At 43.1% G+C, this 21128-nt stretch overlaps 1 protein-coding gene across 9 annotated transcripts in view; it reads right to left on the reverse strand.

The window, feature by feature from the left end:
• Positions 1-21128, reverse strand: part of Trrap (transformation/transcription domain associated protein) — a 114021-nt gene that overhangs the window by 44155 nt on the left and 48738 nt on the right. For 6 of the 9 annotated variants that reach the window (XM_071605575.1, XM_071605574.1, XM_071605576.1 and 3 more), the window contains 17 exons: positions 18482-18550; positions 16052-16105; positions 14133-14252; positions 13793-13912; positions 13224-13388; positions 12965-13146; positions 12524-12722; positions 11951-12079; positions 10420-10686; positions 7987-8193; positions 7054-7212; positions 6819-6953; positions 5919-6029; positions 4847-4993; positions 3088-3301; positions 2298-2423; positions 430-576 (listed from right to left, as the gene is read on the reverse strand). In XM_071605575.1, coding sequence (XP_071461676.1) covers positions 430-576; positions 2298-2423; positions 3088-3301; positions 4847-4993; positions 5919-6029; positions 6819-6953; positions 7054-7212; positions 7987-8193; positions 10420-10686; positions 11951-12079; positions 12524-12722; positions 12965-13146; positions 13224-13388; positions 13793-13912; positions 14133-14252; positions 16052-16105; positions 18482-18550 — 2551 coding nt within the window. The remainder of the gene's footprint in view (positions 1-429; positions 577-2297; positions 2424-3087; positions 3302-4846; positions 4994-5918; positions 6030-6818; positions 6954-7053; positions 7213-7986; positions 8194-10419; positions 10687-11950; positions 12080-12523; positions 12723-12964; positions 13147-13223; positions 13389-13792; positions 13913-14132; positions 14253-16051; positions 16106-18481; positions 18551-21128) is intronic. The other 3 variants (XM_027953212.2, XM_027953213.2, XM_071605577.1) reach the window with 1 other exon arrangement.

A 21128-nucleotide genomic window follows, 5' to 3' on the forward strand; every position in this document is an offset into this window, starting at 1 on the left:
GGAACTGTGTAAGGACACCCCAGACTCTCCACACCGTGCCAAAAGCACAGCCACAGTCCTGAGGTGCATCCAGCAGCCATGCCAACCACGGTCCCCTGCCAGCTGCCCCTATCACCTAGATTCCTGGAGCCCACGGCTCATGTCTGGAACCCGTGACTTAATTTTCAGAAATGATACTCAAACATTCTCCAACAGCAATCTAACGCCTCTCACTTTAAAATTTTCCATTATTACATCCACAAATTTTAAAAACAAGATTTTTATAATGAGCTAGTTTTGATTTTTTATTTCTTCATTATGGAGTGGATAAAACAAATTTCAAGTAAAAGAAGGACTTCACCTTAACCCATTTATACTAGAATTTAACCACAGAGCCTGAAGCATTCAGGTACTCAATGACTGAGGAAAACCCGGGCCTAAGGTTGTCACCTGCAGTTGCCTCAGTGCTCCCCGAGGCTGCCTGTGGATTTAAATGCTCTCGGACCATCTTCTGTAGGGAGCGCATGAAGACGGAGATCAGCCTGTCAATGTAGCTTGGGTTGTTGCTGCAGGCTGACTTAAGGATCATGAGAGTCCCTGCAGGGAGGAATTACGGTTGTTTCACAGAAAAGTTCCATAACTGAGTAACAACAATGTGCTTTTAAAGCATTCTGTTCTGACAGGGTACAGGCTGGTACCAAATTCCAAGAGGGAGCTACATTTGGAGCTCCGCGTCTTCTGAGCTCTTGACAATGGTCATTCCACTGAGTGGCACTGACATCTGTGCTTTGGGACAAACATCACCCTTCCCTCCAGTTCTGGAATTTTACATTTTGGCAAATCGCCCATGGTAAAGCTTTGAAGATAGTTTGGGGGAAAAGGAAAATAATCCTTTCTTTTTCATCCAGCCTGTCTCAACATGACAGTTTAGAATTTGATTTGGTATTTCATTCTGGAAAACTGCACAACTTCAGTTAAAATCAGCCAAACCAACACAGAACATGCACACTGAGTATTATGAAAAAATTTCTTTCATAACTGATATTTTTATAATCATGACTCTAACTTAAATATTAAATTTTAAATTTATGATTATAAATTGATCACATCACTGAACAATCAAAGAATATTTGCCATCTACAGGTGCGAGTCTCCTAGGTTTGGACAATTTCAGGGTTGTCTTATTAAAAGGCCAATTCTCAATAAAGCAGTCAGCATATGCCAGCCTGACTCTAAGATGACAACCTGAGACACTGGTGATGTCGATGATGAATTCAGACTCTGCCCTTGCCCACAGAGCACATGTCAGTGACAAACCTGGGTCTGTCACAATGAGGGCAGTGTGGCCCACCTCACTCTGTGCTACATCCAGCCCGCTGTCACCCCCACACAGGAGGGAGACAGGGCTGATGGGGAACAACTCGTCTCTATTAGTCCTTTGGAGAACAAGAAACAAAGAGACATTCATCTCTCCTGTGACGAGAGCCAGGATCAATGGTTGACTCCACTTAAAGTCACAAACCTGCCTGGTTCCAAAACAGAGAAAGTGTGTACAGCAAAGTGTGCCATTTAAACCAAATGTACCTGGCTCCTGAATTTCAGAGAGCAAAGAGCCAGAGTTTAGGAAACAAAACATTTACACAAAAACAGTGAATTGAGATTGCAAAATTCAGACCAAAAAAAGCATTTACACAAAAAGGGCTATCTGTGTGCACAGAAAAATGACACATGCCAAACTGTTAACCGATCATCGGAGCAGCTTCCAGATGACTCTGATACAGTTTTCCCTCGTATGGATTTTCAAAGAACCTGAGTCTAATCCTAATCAAAAGATGTGTGACAAGAAGTAGAGAGCACCCACACAGCTGACCTCTAGGGATCTGGGCCCAAGGGTACCCAGCTACCCGATCACCTTCTACTTCACCTGGGCCAGGGACACCCTAGATGATTAGAAAGGAACAGTGTTTACTGCAGGGGGTCACTGGCAGGTGGATATGGTAGAAGAAGTCATTCTACATGAGGACACAGTGTGAGCAGCATCTCTTTGTTTGGTGTGACACTGACTGGGTCTGTGGGACCTGTGTGCCACGGAGCTACTCCCCTCTCAAACAGAGTGCATCAGATGCTGGGACAAAAGGAGACACTCAGGTGGCTGGGGGGTCATTTAATTCACTGTCAGAGGACAGTGGCCTCGTGGGCAATGGATGACACCTGGATTAGCTGCTCCTGGTAGCCTGAGGCATTCCCAGCGGGCATGTGTAGTGAGCGGGGCTGATGCCCAACTGAACCACTGCTAAGAAAACCAGACACACACTCACCAAAGAGCTGGGAAGGATTGGCGTTGGTGGCCTTCTCATAGTTGGTAAGTCCTTCGTAGATGACCTTCCCAACTGCAGCATACAGGCACTCCAGCTCTTCATACTTAGAGGCCACACTGGAAGTACCTGAAGCAGAAGTCAGGAACTGGGCACTGCAGTTGGCCACAGAGCCACAGAGCCCTCACCTGGGACTGAGCTCTAGTTCTGATGTATGCAGCACTGGTGTGGGCACTTGTCTACCACTGCAGGACAGTGTGGGCCTCATCTTTGGGGTGGCCCCATTTCACACAGGCAAGGACAGCTGTTCTCTCTCCATACCTTATCTCAATGTGCTCTAAACACTTCTGCACAATATGTGAAACTTTGATCTCTTCAGCTGCTCAACATTTGCTATGATACTTTAATCTAACTTCCCTTTAATACCTGAAGGAAATAGGAATATCTGGCAGACAAAAAAGTGAATTACTCTCCAAAGCAGAGAGAAAATAATGCAATGCTTCCAAATAGTTTTCATGTCTTTTTTTTTTTTTCAAAGAAAGGTCAGAAGTAAAAATGGAGTAACAGGACTGGGTTGTGGCTCAGTGGTGGAGTGCTTGCCTAGCATGCATGAAGCAGCACATAAAAATAACAAAGATACTGTGTCCACCTAAACTAAAAAAATACATTAAAAACTAAAGGGGGTAACAAAATGCTCAACATAGCAATGGAGAATGAGCCCTCTCAATCAATAAGTGGTATGTCCACCTGTCAACTCCAAAAGAAAAGCAGCACAAATGGGAGGGTCACCTACTTGGCTCTGTTGGGAAAATACTCATGAGGCGAGAGAGCAGGCTGTGGACGGCTCGCAGCACTTTGGTGTTTCCACACGTCATACAGGCAGCGATGCCACGCTGCAGGGGCTTGAAGCTACTGAGGATGGCTGGAGACTGAAGGACGGTCAGCAAGAAACTCAGCACTTCCAATCCCGTGCAAATATTTCCATAGTTCACTTGATTCGGCTGTTCCTGGGGTGCAGAACACAGATCACTCTCAGACGACGAACTGGGGTCCAGTGAATTTCAGAAACAAATCCAGCGAGATATAAAACTAGGCCATCCAGGATTCAGAAACTAATAAGAAGCCACTAAAGAATGAAGTCATGGTGCTGGGGCTATAGCTCAGTTGATAAAGTGCTTGCTTTGCATGCACAAAGCCCTGGGTTCAACACCCCCCCGCCCCCACACACAAAGAACGAAGTCATGGGATGATCATATAGAGCAGAATTTCATGACTGTGTCTTTTATAAATCTGCTTTAGTCAAAACTTTTTTTAAAAAGCTTATGATATTAATATTTAATATTAAATAATATCAGTATTTTAAAAGTCATTAAAATCTGGACTGAAAAGTTACATGATGAATTGTGCTTTTCTCCTCCCACATTTTTACTTAAAAATACAAAAATCCATCCAAAGAGGAATCTTTCAAACTGTCTATCCAACTGACTATTTCAAACTGACTCAATCCAACAGATGATGGCAGCAGTAATAAATAAATAAAAACTGAATAAACTAAAAAATACAGAGCCTGGTTTGTAGGAAGGATAGGTAATGTTTCATGAAGTTTTCACTTCTGCAGTTTACACACATACATGCCCTGTGTATGCATTCTGTAGGGCAAAATTTTACTAGCTTGTGAGGTAAAATCTTTCATTATGAATTACAGAAATCAAGGCAGAAAGCCACTGTTACCAGGGCCCACTCACTGCTTCTTGAAGACACTAGCCTATGAAGTGGCAGAGACTGCCCACTACGGCTGAGCTTTCAACCATGAATGCATTTGAAGGGAAAGTCATTGAATCCTTTAGAGACAAAGAGAAAGAAATCTACAGACAGTCCAGAAGCTCTGCACCAGAGCAGAATCAAAACATGTGCTGCAGTCTTCAAGATTCTTTACAGTTCTGCTTCCCAGCACAGGACTGCACTGTGTGACTTTTCAAAAACCTAGGCAACAGCGTCAAGGTTTGCAATCCAAAATGACAAATGCCTACAACATGTTTTATAATTCTGATTGTGAAGCTTTCAAACGTCATCAAAATATGGAACCTGTAGGGGCACTGAAACCTGTGAGGCAAAAGAACAACACTAAGACACCAAACCAACCAAGAGATTGGCCCAAATGCTGCCAAACTGCTTAAATCATCAATAAAATCTGTTCAAAAAACTCATGCTTATTTAAAAAATATTTTTTCTCAAATCAGCTTAGGACAGTTAAAGAAATATGTCTGCAAATACAAGTCAACTGTCTTGTTTCAGAAAGCACCCCTAAGTATATTTGGGGCTGGGGTGAGCGCTGAAGTGGTAAAATCATGTTCAGTGAGTCAAACCGGCTCCTCTTCCTCAGCAGCCAGAATAGAAAAGTAGAAGAGGCAGTGCCTCTGGGGTCTGGAAGATTTGGGTTTTCAGGGTCAGGTCCAGAAGGGATCCACAAATGCCCACCCCTGCACCCAGGCAACAGCATCTGATTAACAGCTTGGCAGCCTGGCTGCAGCCTAACAGACCTGTGCACCTACCACAGTCATCAGCAGTTTGTCAAACCACTGCAGTTTGAGCTCCGACTTGGACCACATATCCGGGCGTAGCGCGGTCTTCAGAAGATTCACACAACGCCGAGAGAGCACCTCCCCAGGAGACCCGGCTGTGTTGGTGTTGTCATTAACCTGAAAATGCAGCCACACTCAGCTGGCATGTCTCAGCGTGTGTGTGTCCATCATTCTAACAGCACCGCTGACACAGTTTCTCTACTGCACGTGCACCCTCGCACCCAGCTCTCTGCCTCGTGGCCACCTTCTCTGAATCGGACCTTCCCCTACTGGGTCCCTTGCCCCTGCACTCCTCTCCTTTGCAGCATGTCAGTGGGACTGATCTGCAGCTCTGTGTGACTGACAGGCCCACGCTCCTCTCCGGGTGGCCTCCAGCATACTGCATGCCTGGAGTGCTGCAGGAAGTATTTACTGGTTGGACAATTCAGAAGATTCTTTTTAATTCTTGGAAATTCTCAACAGTATTACAAGATACACTATTTTAATAGTTGTAAGAACTTAAGACCCCCAAATTAAAAAAAAAAAAAAAAAAAGTTAAAGAGACTAGAAAGATTTCATTTATAATTATTTTTTGAAATATAAAATGAAGTTTCCGGAATGGAATCCAAAGAACTCCATGATATTATAAATTGATATGAATGATAAATAAACTTAAGCTATAAAGTACTTAAATAAACTTTAAGTAGACTGATCAACAACATAATGGTTTATGCTCTGTTCCCATTTTAATGATTTGGGGGGAAAAAAAAGTTGAAAAGTAAATAACCAGCCCAAGAGCACTGAGCTACCGTATCTCACCAATGCCAAGATGCTGTTAGTTATGGCACACCATTATTTTATTAGTACAGAAAAAGGACCCATAACCAATTATACCAATTTAAGACACAGGCACATTTTAGAAATATTAACCTGGCATGAAATCAGCAGAATTTGGCAGGAAAGTTACACAATTAACCTTAGGTCTGGTCTATTTCTGACTAAACTGTCACAGAAAACATTCTATGATGTCACTAAATGACTTCTGTTCTTCAGAGTCCCATACCTGACAAGCCACTCGAATGAGGAAGTTCACCACGGTGTCTGTGTGCTGCTTGTCGATGGGCTTGGCGAGAAGAGAATCAGCTCCAGGCAGTGACTGGCTCCTCCCAAATACCTAGGAAAGGGTTGTCCTTTAAGGCAGGAAGGGAATTCTCAATGAGAACTGCCCACACAAGGTGCTGACTTGTTCAGCCAGCTGACGTTACAGGATACTTCCCAGAGACAGACAATGTTCTAGGCATGGGGAAAAGATGTGGCCTCTGCCCCTCTAAAGGCCACAGAGCCAGCAGGTGAGCAGAGGAGTATGTCTCATGTGATGGGGATCCAAAGGGAGTAGGACCCAGCAAGTGGAAACCAGAATGACTGAGAAGAAGCCTGACACAGGAAACAGGGAAAAAGAAAAGGCTTCAGGCAGAAGAAAAAGAGCCAGCAGACTTCCGCTGAGAGAGAAAGGACCTGAAGTCTTTGCAAAGTGGAGGAAAGGCCTGGGTGGCCAAGCATAGTGAAACAGGGACAGCTGTGCTGCTCCTGCCTCAGCCGCCTGTGCCACTGGGATTACAGGGGTACACCACTGCACCCAGCACTCTCTCTCCTGGTTTATGTGGTGCTGGGGATGCAACCAGGCCTCACGCAGGTAGACAAGTGCTCTACCATTGCGCTACACCCCCAGTCCTCAACAGTTTCTCCTGATGCCTTCCTGAAAGCAATTAACCATTGTTCACAAAACTCTAAGAAAAATGTATCTGGAAACTTGGGAAATACCTTAGTAGGTGACATGCCATGGAGCCTATTGGAGCTAAGCTGCCTCTCCAGCTTAGCACTTGGCCACACTCAAATGAATTGAATAAATACACAAGGTCCCACGAGGACACACGGCACACATTAGGAAAGAGTGAGCTCTTACTGCACTGATGGCTCCGGTGGCCGTCCTGAAGCGCTTCACTTCCTGGGCAGAATCTACGGACAGGCCTCTCTTAATGGAGGATGAGACAGAATTGACTCCTTCTCCACTGGAATTTGGGTCCATATCTGAATCCGGCTTAAAAACACACACATACACACCTGACTTTACTGACTGGTTTCCAGGGAGATATGTAAGGAATATAATCAGGGATGACACCAAGAGTTGACATTCCTACCTGCTGGTCCTTGATCCTCTGCAATTCCCACTTGATGACAACCTCTGACAGGTCCACAGCCAGCCTCCTCTGCTCAATGGTGACACTGGGCGTAAAGCCCAGCCTCTGCATGGCACTGACCATGTGCTGTACCAAATGGTGCCGTACGGGGTAGTACACCTGTAGGTGCAGGGCCAGCATCATGTTAGGGATAATGGACGTGCTCCAGCACATGTGCAGACACCTACTCGCACACTCATGCTCAAAGCTTCTGAACCCCAACTTTATCAAGTAAATTCTCATTTACCCATGAATGTGCTCTGCCCACATAATAGCGTATTTCAGCCTGTTAATAATATCTCTAAAATATGCTGAAAATCTGAATTCTTCTTGGACAAGTAGGTGAGTTTAGTCACATGTATAACAACCTTCAGACTTGATATCATAAAAGTTCAAGACATATCAAGAAGTAAGTTTCCACATCTAAAGAGCTGGCTGTAAAAGAAAAGAGTTTCATCTCAAACCTTTCTCTTACACCTAAAATCTATAAGAAACATTCAGATAAAACTAAATCCTGGAGTACTGACATGGCTGTAGAAAAAGAGGATCAGCACTACAAGTAACTCTTCCAGCCAAGTCAACAAATTCCAGAATCACGGACAATTACCTCCCACCTTAAAGTGACAAAAGTCATCTATCTGCATTCAGGGTGGAGGATTTACAATAAGGCAAGCAAGCAAACAGAAAGAGGCAAATGCTAAGAGACATTCTCTACACTATGGCAATTTCCAGGTTTGCAAAGCCTGACACATGTACACACCCCAATCAGTGACCTGGAAGCATCTTTCCTGAAAGATGAATGACTACCTTATAATTGTAGGAAAAAAAAGAGCTAGAATTTCAAAAGCCAATGTCTGAAAACACACTACACACCAATCTGGTGTTCTTACATACCTTAAAATGCTGTACAATCAGATGCAAAATGTGCACCAGCTGCGGGACAGTGTGCCCCTCCTCCACGATGATCTTTCTGGTCCAGTGTGTGAGCATCTGGTGCCCATCCTCCATGCGGGCAGGCACTGCTGGGGTCAAGATGGCCATTGCCTGTCTGACAATCGCTCGGGCTTCCATTGCATGAGCCTTGAGGAGACTGTGGAAAACCTAGAATAGGAAAGAAACTCTAATGTAAGATGAAAGTGAAGGCTTTGAAGAATGAGCTATTAATACTCAGAACTGAGGTATAATATTTTTGCAAAATAGTTTTTGAAAAATTCCTTAGAGCCAGGCATAGTGGAACACGTCTGTAATTCCAGTGATTGAGGAGGCTCAGGCAGGAGGATCGCGAGTTCAAAGCCAGCTTCATCAACTTAGCAAGGCTCTATGCAGCTTAGCAAGACCCTGTCTCTAAATAAAATACAAAAGAGAGCTGAGGATGTGACTTAGTGTTAAGTGTCCATGGGTTCAATCCCTGGCACTAAAAAAAAAAAAAATTTCTTAGGACTGCTATTGAAACAACTTCTTTGCTTTAAGTTTTGATCAATAAATACAATCATTCTAATATTTACTGAGCTCTTATGTTGTGCCCTTACTGGGCTAGGCCAGTCAAAATGAGTGAGGACCAGCACCTTGCAGAAAGAACCCTTCTGTCTAGCCTAAGTGGCTGGAGTTAGTTGAGGCAAACCGATCATTTCACTACGGCTACAGCATGAAAAAAAAGAATCGGAAGGGACCAATATCAGAGGCAATGACAGCAGCAATTTCAATCCTTCAAATGAAAGGTGCCAGGAACCCAAAGAAGACAATTCCATTAGTACTGAGGGTGGAGAAGGCAGGAAGGACATTGGAATCAACAGGACTTGCAGAGATGCATGGGCCCTAGGGAGGACTAGAGGGTATCAGAAATGGCCCTAGCTGGAACAACTGGGGGAAAGTAGTGTCTGCCACAGAGCCTTAAGTCACATTTCCTCCCAAGTGCCTAAGGGAGGTGGTGACTGGCTTTCTGGGTCTGGAGTTTAACATCACAAAAGTGAGAGGGGAACAGTTAGGGAAAAACCACTCAATGCGGCCTCAGGGCAAGAGCTCCCACTGATCAGGGTGAACAGGCAAATGTATCATTGCATTTGATTCTTTTTTTTGTTTGTTTAGATTTATTTTTCAGTTGTAGTTGAACACAATACCTTTATTCTATTTATTTATTTTTATGTGGTTCTGAGGATTGAACCCAGGGCCTTGAACATGGTAGGCAAGCACTCTACCGATGAGCCAGAACCCCAGACCATGCATTTGATTCTTGAGCACAGACACTGATTCACCCATGGGACATGGGAGTGGAGAACATGAAACACAACACAGGGCTGCCAGGCATCAGAGCCTACACCATCGAAGCTCAGGATGAAGTTCTAAACCCATCAAAACTACAGAGAGGTCATAAAATGCAATTTCGAAGTGCCCACATGTTTTGGGCTAGGGAGAGCTGGGACCCTTGACAAAGGCACTTTCAAATAATTACAGTGGTGTATATCTATAGTCCCAGTAGTCATGAGGCTGAGGCAGGAGGATCCCTTCAGCCCGAGCGTTTGGGACCAACCTGGGCAAAATGGCAAGACCCCTATTTTAAAAAACTTTTTTTTAAGGAGCTGGGGTTGTGGCTTAGTGGTAGAGCGCCTGCCTAGCACATGTGAGGCACTGGGTTCTATCCTCAGCACCACATAAAAATAAATAAAATAAAATAAAGGTATTGTGTCCATCTACAAATAAAAACATATTTAAAAAAATGAAAACTTTTTTTCAACGTAATACCAGTATTGGGAAGCCAAATGCAATGGGTGGAGGAGCCTGAAGTGTGAGGAGGAAGCACTGTTTCAAAAATAAGGCTGTAAAGGAACCAGAGGGCAGAGGAGTAACCAGGGAGGAATGGGCTGGAATTCATTACTAAGGAGGGCTCACAGGATGGTCTTGCCGCTCCCCAGTTCTTTCCGTGGTAAAAGACACATAAGAAAGGCCAACTTTGTTAGGTGCACAGCCCAAGAGCAACGAGCTCATTCGTCTGCTATGCAGTCATCACCTCCTCCATCTCCAGAACGTTCTCATCTTCCCAAACTAAAACTCTGTCCTCGTCCAACACTGACCTTGCATTCCTCTTCTCCCCAGCCCCTGGGAACCTCTATTCTGTCTCTGTGACTGTGGCTATTCTAAGCACCTCATGAGCAGATAGGTTTTTGTTTGTTTGTGGGTGTTTTTTGCAGTTTTTATAAAATAAATGAGTTCTTTTTTTTTTTTTTTTCTTTTAATTGTATTGAAGAAAGACAGCAGAAAAGGAGAGGCTAAGGCTGCATAGGTGTGGGGATAGGAGTGAACCGGGGGCACACAGGGAGCCCTGCTAAGTACCTGGAGGACAATCTTCTTATGTATTGCAAATTTGGCAATGATGTGTGCCAGAAGCAAGTGCCCGCTGTACTTGCACGCTGGGTCCACACAAGCCTTCGAGAGCAGGCAGGGCCACGCGAAGGTCATCAGGCGGCGCAGCTTGCTGTTGCGGTTCTTGTTGTTGTCGTGGATGTGGTGTGGGGCGTGCTCCACCAGCAGCGTGGCATACTGCAGAAGGTAGATCCTCAGGGAGTCCAGCATGTCCGCCTGCTTCTCTGGGTCCAGGACCTGCCAGGAACACAAGAAGGAAAAGCTCATTTCTGGTTTTGAGCTGTATTATTGACTAAGGGCCACACATCAAGTTTAAATCTTAAAAATGCACGCATGCGCACACACATACAGACGCTCTATGTATATGTTTATGTCACAATAATTTTCCTTTTATGTTTAACTTATTTCATTGTTTAAAAAGAAAACCAGAAATGAGAAATATAATGCTGAGTCCACTCAATTCAACTAAGTACGTTAAACCACCTTCTGTTCATTAGCTCTGCCTAAAGCTGGAGTACAGACAGGCTAAGGTCAGTTCTCCTCTTCCCTGATCTCCTGCTTCTTAGCAATACCTCTCCCCCTTCTCAACACTCAAAACCCAACTCTTCATTGGTCCCAAGACAATGCTCTAGGCACAGACTAGAGAAGGTGGCACAGGGAAGGGGCTGTGTCAGGGTCCCTATTTGCCCAGAATAACACAAGTATCAGTATGTAGATTAAGAATAACTTCTGGGCTCAGAAGAGGAAGGAGGCCTGTCCTAAAGGACAAAGACTACATAAGGACTAGTAACCTGCCAACAGGAACAATGACAGTCCCTTTTGCCTTGATCCTGGATGGAATGGATAAGAAATCTAGCCCTGTCCCTTCCAAAGAACATTAATATGTATGTGGTGGTCCCCTCTAGAGACCACGAATTAACACTGCAAATGGAGAATGAAGAGCACCCAGCATTCCAGCAAACAATCTGCATTTAAAAACTCTGTTCAACAATCTCAAGATACAGAAGACATCTGACCCCAAAGTTCAACACAATGGGCCTTAAGCAAATAACACAGTGCAGACATTCCAGTACAAATTTCAGATATCACTATTGCTACACAGCACTTGGTGAAGATAGGTCCCAGGTCCCAACACCAACCGAGTCCAAAATAATATTCTCCTGCCTTTTACTAGTCACTTTTATAAAGCTAAGGACAAAAACAGAACATCAAACCCCATAATAGGTGCTTTTACAAACTAACCCAGGTCTGGATTTTAAAATATTTTGTTTCTGACTGGAATCTATTAATGCAAAAACATTAATTCATTCCCAAGTGTGGTGCCTTCAACAATTAAATAATAAGAATTTTAATGGGATGCTGTGATGTGCTATTAATCAATGCAATCACGAAAAATAAAAGCCTTGCAGCAAACTTATTCCAACAAGCCCCTCTGCATGCTCCCGTACAGGTTCACTCATCTGCAAGCTCTCAACATGCTGAGGCACTGCTGGGGACACACCTTGGTTATAAACACGCTGGTGATGCTCTCAGGGTTGTCTCCTTCTGGATTGGGAGGTCCTAAGAGCTGCTCTCCTTCCCCCTTCTCAAAGCTGTACAAGAAAGCAGGATTCAGGATATGCTGCAGAACCTACAAAAAGATTAAAAATGAAGGAGGAGGAAAACAGTCATGCTGCTTATTTGTTTAAAAAGGTGGGGAGGATAATACTTTTGGTCACCCTAAACCATCACGCCAGAACTCAACCAAGGCAGTGAGCGACCCCTCATCTAGACTCCTAGCCCAACAGCAACTGCCCAGCTAGGTTAAAATGTGAGGAAGAAACCCAGTGTCAGCCTGTGTACTCTTCTCACTTCAAAACAAGTCAGTTTCTGAAAACGAGGGATCTAGCGATCTACTTTTCAACACTGGTCCATGGCAAGATCTGCTGTGTGCCTTCTCAGCAATGGCATTTCATGTCCGCAGTCCAGCCTGCCACCTGAGCCTCAATAGAGACACAGCTGAAGGGTGAGGCAGTGTTCCAAGGGCACCAACCATCGAACCTGTGGCCTTCTGCTGCATAATCGTAGAGCTCACCTTTGCTTTCAGTTCATCTCCAAAGTTGGGGTCATTGAAGTCTACAAAGCGAAAAAACAGGGCACGTTTTTGAGCAATGCTATAATTTTTGGGAATCTCTTCTTCCATATACTCTTTTAAGAATGTCATATTGCAGAGAAAACGACCAGTGAAAGCTCGGAGCAGCTGGAACAGCAATTCTATGTCTCCATAATTCCTCCTAAAGAATCAGAAGGAGAAAACATGTTGACTTCAGGCAAATTCCGTCAGGTTGTATCACCTGACATGTCTTTTAAGCAGCAAGTTGTAGCCCATCCCCTACAACAAATCTGACTACAGGCTTTCAATGAGCCTATGTTTAATTTGCATATCCTTGTGCAAATTAAAAAAGAGGCCCCAGTTTCTTAGCTTATCCGACAGAGCAGCCTTGTGGCACAGGCCAAGCTTGATGGATGCACCCACTTGCAGTAGTTCAGCAGACAGAAGGCCAGCAGCTTGGGCTCCTTCCAGTTGGTGGCAGCCATGTTCTCCTTCCGATGTCTTTCTTGAAAGGTCTCGCTCACCCAAACGCGTCTCAACTGGCTTACCAGTGAGTGCTGGCTGGCCAGCCAGGAGTCGTCATTTTTAACTATGATGCTGATAATCTGTCAGAGAAGAAACAGTCAGGGATGTGCAGCTCGACCAGAATGGGGACTGCAGGGGCCTCCTGAGAAGACGTTACCTTGATGGCCTGGAACTGGAGGTCCAGGCGCATGGTGCTGGTGCTGGGTGAGCCAGGGCGCACGGCAGTCTGCGCACCGCCCGGCAGCAGCAGGGTGATGAATCTGTTGGGGTTAGCTGCCAACACATCCCGCAGAGGCCTGGCATCTTTGTGTTTTAAAAAACTCTGGAAGCAAAACAAATAAATGTGTTTTAAGATAAATCTAACTCACAAAAGGCTAGAGGACGTGAATTCTAAGGTTCTTGCTAAGTCTCTGTAGGCAGGCTAAAAACAAACAAATAAATAAATAACACAGTAAACACCCTTTTCAAAAAACAACGCTTTTAGACAGTAATCATTCTTCATGATTAGGACTTTATAATCCTAGCAGCATACTCATTTGTTACCACCAGCAAAATCCAATGATTCCTAAGCCTGAGCTTTTCATGGAGATAACCAAATAGCAGTAACATCTCCAGATTCAAACGTCTCTGAGAAACATGAAGCCAGAACAAGGAACAGTAACGTCCTAGAGCGTACTGGCCAACACAAATCTGCAGAGACCTGACTGCAGTCACTTTAGCTCCTACCATGAACATTCGGCTCCACTGGGGATCATTGAGTGTCGCCTCCATCATGAACAGTTCTACCGTCTGGGAGGGGTGCCGGGTCAGGAACTTGATGAGCGGCTCTCGGAAGGGACTGCCCGCCTACAGAACACAGGGAAGCTGCAGTGGTCTCCCTTTCTCAGGGCATACCCACCTGTCAGCATGGTTAGCACAAGCACCCACCCTCTACCTGGACTGCAAATGACCACAAACAAGTATTAATATCTAGCATCTTTATGTTGTCAGCTGACCCCATTTAAAACACGAGAGTGAAAATATTCCAAGTGTGAGAATTAGAATCAACCCTCAATCCAGACCATACCTCAATCAACATAGCCCGCTCCGTTTTCATTACAACCTCTAACAAAGGTTTGACCAGAGTCTGAGGTGCAGCTGGGATTAGATGAAAAAGGTTTATAATTGCAGAACAAATCTTCATTTCCTAATAAAGAAAACCAGAAATCACAAACAAGCCAATTAGTTTTATGAGCAAGAGAAACATCACTACAGACCCTACCAGTCTAGCTACATTTGCAAGGCTGCCACCAAAGCAGAAGGTTAACATGGAAAAGCCACAACTCACCAGTCTTAGACTACCACTGTGTTGTGTACTATGCAGACTAACTGCACCTGGCTCATCTGCTATGTGTGTGAGGGGGTGACTATATGGTGTGATTGTGCCCTTTGTTCTCAGGCATACTAACAAGGGTTGGAGGTGACCTTACAGGTCATATGTGCTAGCCCCCTTCACAGAGGCAGGGACAATGGATCATACCTGCAGCCATGAGAACATCAGGACTGACCCACCTTGTGGTGGCATCGTGGGGTCTTCATAACACACTAAGTTCTGAGAGCACAGGCTTCTTTTGCCCTCAAAACTTAGCCAAGGGAGGTCCTCAAAAAACACTTGAGTATTTATCCTGGAAACTGAATGTCAGTGTAAATGAACGACTGATGATGGGACAAAGCATTTGTCAACCAGGCCCAAAAACAAAGCTGACGAAATGCTATGTTGAACTAGGTGAAAAGTGTGTGCAAGGCCAAGCTCCACACTTTCCAGCAGCTCAGTGGTGGGCTGCTGAGGGTTCTTCCAACGTCTCAATGGCCCATTCTAGGAGGTCACAGTTTTACTTCTGCCATTCAAAAGACCTCTCTGTGGCCACAGGTAAGGAAAGAGCCTAAGACACAGCACCCCGCATAGTGCACAAGGTGGAGTTCGTGGCTCTTGAAAGGTAAAATGGGGATGATAGACACTGGTCAAGAGGGACCACATTCCCAGCAGTAGTTCAGATACTTTTCAAACTTTCTCTTTCAACCAAAAGGCAAAAGGGAAATGTGCAGGAAATGGGGAAAACAGGTTCAGCATCAGCCCTGCCCCACCTCTAATTTTCAAATCCTTAAAGTAAATTCTATTCCCAAATCATTTCATTCTGAGAAGGTCTTGAATGCCATGGTTTTTTATTTTCAAAGCAATGTCACAAAGATCACTTCTTCTGATTTTACAACATCATTGGAAGACAGAAATGACAGGTGTTATTATCCCCATTTTACAGAGGAGGGAAAGATTGAGTTTGACTGTCCAAAGCCACAGTATTCTCACCGCATCTTTGTGTATATGTGTGAGGAAGAGAGAGGGGAAGGGGACTGGAGGGGCATGGGACCGTAAGGTTGTAAATTAAGGCAGTCAGCGAGCTGGCAGTGTGGAAGGAAATATATCACTCCCAAGTTCTAAGAGATATACTGTATCTCTACGAAGGTTCTCAGGATCTTGTTAGATATATGAGTTCATATGAATGTTATGACAGAAAAACCAACTTAATCTTCAGTAGTATTGAGATATTGCAATTCTAACATGTAGAAAACAAAAGAACTTAGAATCTTTTTAAAATGTCCTAATATAGAACATGCGTGGCATCCGGACAGTTCACAGCAATGATACTAATACAACTCTGCCACAGACAGACAGCACAGGTCACCGCACTCAAAGGCACAAGGCACTCTGTCCACTACAGAATCACAACACAGCTAACGAGTCACAGCAAAACCAAATGCGACAACAACCCCCTCCTGCGGCTCCACTGAGATTCTCACCTCTACCCCTTCCATGGCAGGCTGAACCAAAACAAAAATCACAGCATGAAAAAAGGCAACAAAAAGGTAAAAAGAAACGAAAAGAAAAGAAAAGATAAAGTGTTCTTCACATTGCAAGTCATAAACTGACTTTTAATAGGTTGTTCTCACCTCAAACTGACAGAATGGAGACAAGGAACATCTCCCGCACTCTGAAATGCTTTCCTGAGGATGGGGAGGAAAATCATCTTTTTCTATTTATGTCATTTACATAAAACTTCCCATATACTCAAACACAGTAAGGGTTATTTGGGTTAACAAGACAGTAAAGACACAATTATCAGAAAGCAAACGATAATTAACAAATGCTCAGCAGCAAAAAGCAACCTCCACCCTCAGATGTCAACAACCCTCTGACGGTGTCTCATAGTGAGTTTCTTCTTTAAGTCAAATTTTAAACCAGGGCTTCTTATGTCAGGGAGTAATGGTAAGACCTTGTTATATGCAAATATATTTTTAAAAGACTTCTTTTACTGAGTGAATATTTCAAGATTTTTATGTGAAGCACTAAGGCATTGAAAAAAAAAATGAGGGGGAAAAAAAAACTCTTTCCCAACTAGAGTCAGAAGAGAACCAGGTGGTGCAAGCCCATCAATTAGGCATATCTGAGCCCCATCCCACCAAGAACAAGGCCATGACACCCCCCACCAGAGAGTTGGGTTATCTTGTGTGGTGAAGCGCAACCTTCGGCAAACTATCTGTGAGTCTACATGTGTATACAGAAGTGGCAATAACAGGTCCTATGTATCGTACCCCATACAATCCATGTCAAAAGGGAAGCTTTCCTAAACACGGTGATAGTGCAGAGCTCTGATCATCAGGGATATCCCAAGTTCACTGCTTTACTCAACTACTTAATGTTTTCAACATGGTATCTCAACTGAGCAAAGTTATCTGGGAATTCTATCAATAGGAACCAACTACTTTCCATTAACTGTTCCCTTTCCTGTAACACGATCTCTTTAAAAAAAAAAAAAAAAATCAGAAAACAGGGGCCTGGCCCAGGGCTTAGGTGATGAAGCCATGGCTACGCTCTCTTCCTACAGACCCAAAATGCTAAGGCCCGAGGTTCAGACACAGGACCAACCTCAAGAGCCTGACCCCTCCTCTGATGAGGCAGTATACTCAAGGGATGATAAATACGTCCCAAGAAGAGCCCAGAGACCTATCAACACCCCGCACAACTCCCCCCATGCAAAAAAATTTTCGATGAAAGTTTACAGGCTCATTTTGATTTAATTGAAGCCATTCACCTCCTCTAGAACTTTTTTAAATGTTTATTAAAGATCTTACGATGTGTTTCAGAAAAGGCATAAGTTATTATAAAAACAAATGTAAACTTTAAAGCAAAAAATCCCTCAGAGATGAGGGACGGGAGGCCAGGCACAGAGGCAGTGGCAACTTCCCAGAGCAGCGGCTCTGCCGGTGTGCTCTGCTCTCCTCCACGAAGGTCCTCATTTATGTTTTGCATATATAAATAATAAAATCTTCCAAGGGTCAGTAATGGTATAAAATGTCTTTTAAAAATTTGAATTCCTGGTTTAGTTCTGCTTAGTTGGCTGTTTAGAAGCGGCAGGAAACAAGATACAAAACAAAACGCCTTGACACAGAATGGTCAAAACAAAGCATAATAAAGCGGAAAAAAAATCCAAGTCGGGATGAAACACAGCATCCAACAAATAGGCACAAGAGGACAAAAAGCCACATTAATTATGCTTCTGAAGAACTATGAAGAATTCCCTAAGGGTGATACAGCTGTAAATTTCACCAGGGATCACAGAACTTAAGGAAAATATACTTCCACTGATACATCATCAACTTAGAAAATACTTCAAAAAATTAGCATGTACAATATTAGATAAGAAACAACAGAAAGCATGCATTTTTAAAGAGACAAAGTCTTTAATGACCAACATCATATACTTAAGATTTAACTATAGCAGTCTTCCCTCAAAACCTTATAAATTTGCTTTAAATGCTGGTCATTTATTTTTTTGGCAAAATTAGGGTAGGGGATTTAGACCTAGAAAATATATAAGCCCATATTTATGTGATGCTTTACTATATTAGTTCTATAAGTCCTAAAAAATCTCTAGTTGGTTGTATCAAGCAATAATGATTAAACACGAACGTTACCGACCAGCAAGTGATGGAAAGCAATGGAAACAAGAGCGGAGGAACGCACCACCATGTAAACAGCTGCTGCCAAGAACAGTCTAGAAAACACGCTGTTTAAAGCAAAACTAGTAAAATTGAAATACTAACATTTTCCAAGCTTCCCAGAATTCTCATAAACATATATGTCATAGTAAAGTGAACAAAAGGGAGATTTTAAAGAAACAAGAATGAATTTTTAGCCATTAAGAGAAATAAAAGCAAGATGTAGTGGTAATAAAGTGATTAACAAATTTACATGGACTTAAAATTACATAAAATCAGATTTCTGACCAGCATTTTAATTGAAGCACTGCTCTGGTATTAGCACTGATACCAGCAGTGCACAACCTGGGTGCCCTTCCCAGAAACAAGCAAGTCACTCACGTTTCCGTCGCTCCTCTGGCCCCCTTTGTGGGTGATGACCACCACTTCCATCCACTTGCGCAGATGTTGCTGTTGAAATAAACACACCCTTAGATACAAATTCTTCAGGGTAGAAACATTTCACTTGCAAATACTGCTTTCTTGATGGACACTAGCAATCTTTCATTTCCCTTGTATTTAATGTGATAACTGCAGTGTTTCCATTACTACAATAGCCCAATATCAAACTAGTGATGTGGACAACCGGCATTTGTTCTTATTATTTACACAGAAGGGCTAAATTTGCTGCTATGACAAAGTATCCTGAAAACTGCTCATTCCAAATCCAGGCCCTGCCACTTTCCTTCAGTGTTGATTATATGCAGTTGTTCACCTGTGTCAGATATCAGGGAGGGGATAGAGAAGTGACCCACAGGCCTCATCCCTGCCTAGGGGAACTCATAGTCCAGTGGGAAAATAAGGTAAAACACAAGGTGCTTAAGGCACAGGAACCAGCTTTAGGCCACTGTTCTACCTTGAGAAATGTACAAAATAATATACCTGCCTTCAAAGAACAGGCTAACAACATTTTGTCAATAAAATTCCCTGAAGGATAATAACCACTAGACTATAAATTCACCTGACCTATACCTTACTAGAAAGAGAACTGAAGGTATCAACAATGGCCAGCCATGTCACCATTCTTACTTTTAGATTTTCCAAAAGAAAAAAAATGATATTAACTAGTATATAAAATTATTTTCAATTTTTAGTTCAGTGAGGAAATATCTAAAACAACAAAACACATAAGATCTTTCAAGATCAAATGTCAAGCGGTTCAACTGAGAGAAAGGAACAGAGTATCACACATAACAGAAGGAAGCTGGGCCCTTATCTCACCCCATCCACAAAAGCTAATTCAAAATGGATCAAAGACCTCAACATAAGAGCTAAAACTAGAAAACTCCTCTCAAAGAAAGGGAAAAACTCAGGGTTCTTTCCATGAATGCGGAACCTACAGAGTGTCTTATCTCTGAAAATAATGCCAACGGCCCAAGCTGCGAACCTCAAAAGGGCATCATGAAGGAAAACAAAAGCCCCGCTGGTGGCTGGGCGCAGTCTGAGAATGAGCCACCCACAGGTGGAGTGTCCCGGCAGAACCCAGCAGGCCTGGGTATCAGGACAATCTGTGCCACTAAATGCAGAAGCACTGCCATCTAAAGTCAGTGTGTGGGGGAGGAAATGTCTGGGTAAACAGCAGCACAATCATTCTCTATCCAAGTATGCCAACACTCTGCTTCTAGAGGATTTTCAACCTTTTGGAAAGCCAGAGAAGGGGGAGACAAAATCTCCTGAATGAAACAACACAAAACTCACATATTTTATTATAGGGAAAATGACACTCAGCCTGCATCAGAAGCAACTAACTATAAGGCAGTTCTCCTCATGCTGCACACAAAAAAATGTCTGGATAATAAGGAACTGCCGGCTCATGCCAGATGTGAACAAACACCCCACAAAAAGTTACTTCAACCAGGCATATAAGGGAAGCAAAAAATGAGAGCTGAGAGCAGAGACAGTAATTTTTTAAAAGAACCAAATATAATAGCATTAGGGCATTTAGAACACGAACACACACACACACACACACACACACACACACACACACACTCTCGCTTCATATATGAAACGTGGGAGAAGTGTGTACTTGATGTGTTCTGCCGGGAAGCATACAGATCACCTATTTTAACCACTCATGTCAACGTCTATATGCATGGAAACTATTAAGTACTAAGTACATTAACATGTGGAGGCCTAAGGGGAAGTACCCTACGACTTGGAAAGTGCACTCCATGTAAAGCTGAGTTTCCCAATTACAATCTATTATTAAGGAACTACTCATACTTTCAGTGCTGTGGTCATTATACATTATTTAGTTATCTAAATATATGAAAAAAACAGTACATGAGGTTTTCATACATGAGCTATCTATCTATCCCCCAAATGCAATACATCCACACATACATAATCTGTCTGCTCACTTCTACTTACAGCTTATACCTGTAAAATACCTCCAGTATCATAAAGTGTCTAAAGTGCTACTTAGCAAACAAGCATGAAAAATACATGCAGTTACAATGAAGTAAGGTGACAAACAACTCAAGAAACTCTTTACATTAGAAGCAAAAGGTAATGCAAAAAGCTGACACATGAACTCTTCCATCTGCCTACACTTACTGTTAGACAAACCCTGTATTTGAAGTTATTTCTCTGATAAATCTAAAATGCAAAAGATTTCTGAAGTTCTTGCTCTGGGTTATATAGGAGATGTTCCTTCTATTTTGTAGAAGGAAATGTAAACTGGCAAATGTCTTCAGAGAGAAATGTGACAACACACTGGAAGATTAAAATCCATACATTCTTTCTGAACTAGAAGTTCTACCTCTAGAAACTGGTGCTACAGATAGACAAGGGAAATTACAAACAAATTTTTTGCTGCATCATAGACTAATGGTAAAAGATGAGTCCAATTAATGAAATATTATGTAGCCAAATAACACAATGAAGAAGCACTTTGTGCAATCACATGGAATGACGGCATTAGTGGGAAAACCAGGAACTGTGTGTATATGAGCCTCCTTTTGTGGCAAACAAAAGAATATCCACA

This window comes from Marmota flaviventris, chromosome 19 (genome assembly GCF_047511675.1).
Source record: "Marmota flaviventris isolate mMarFla1 chromosome 19, mMarFla1.hap1, whole genome shotgun sequence".
Taxonomy (NCBI): domain Eukaryota; kingdom Metazoa; phylum Chordata; class Mammalia; order Rodentia; family Sciuridae; genus Marmota; species Marmota flaviventris.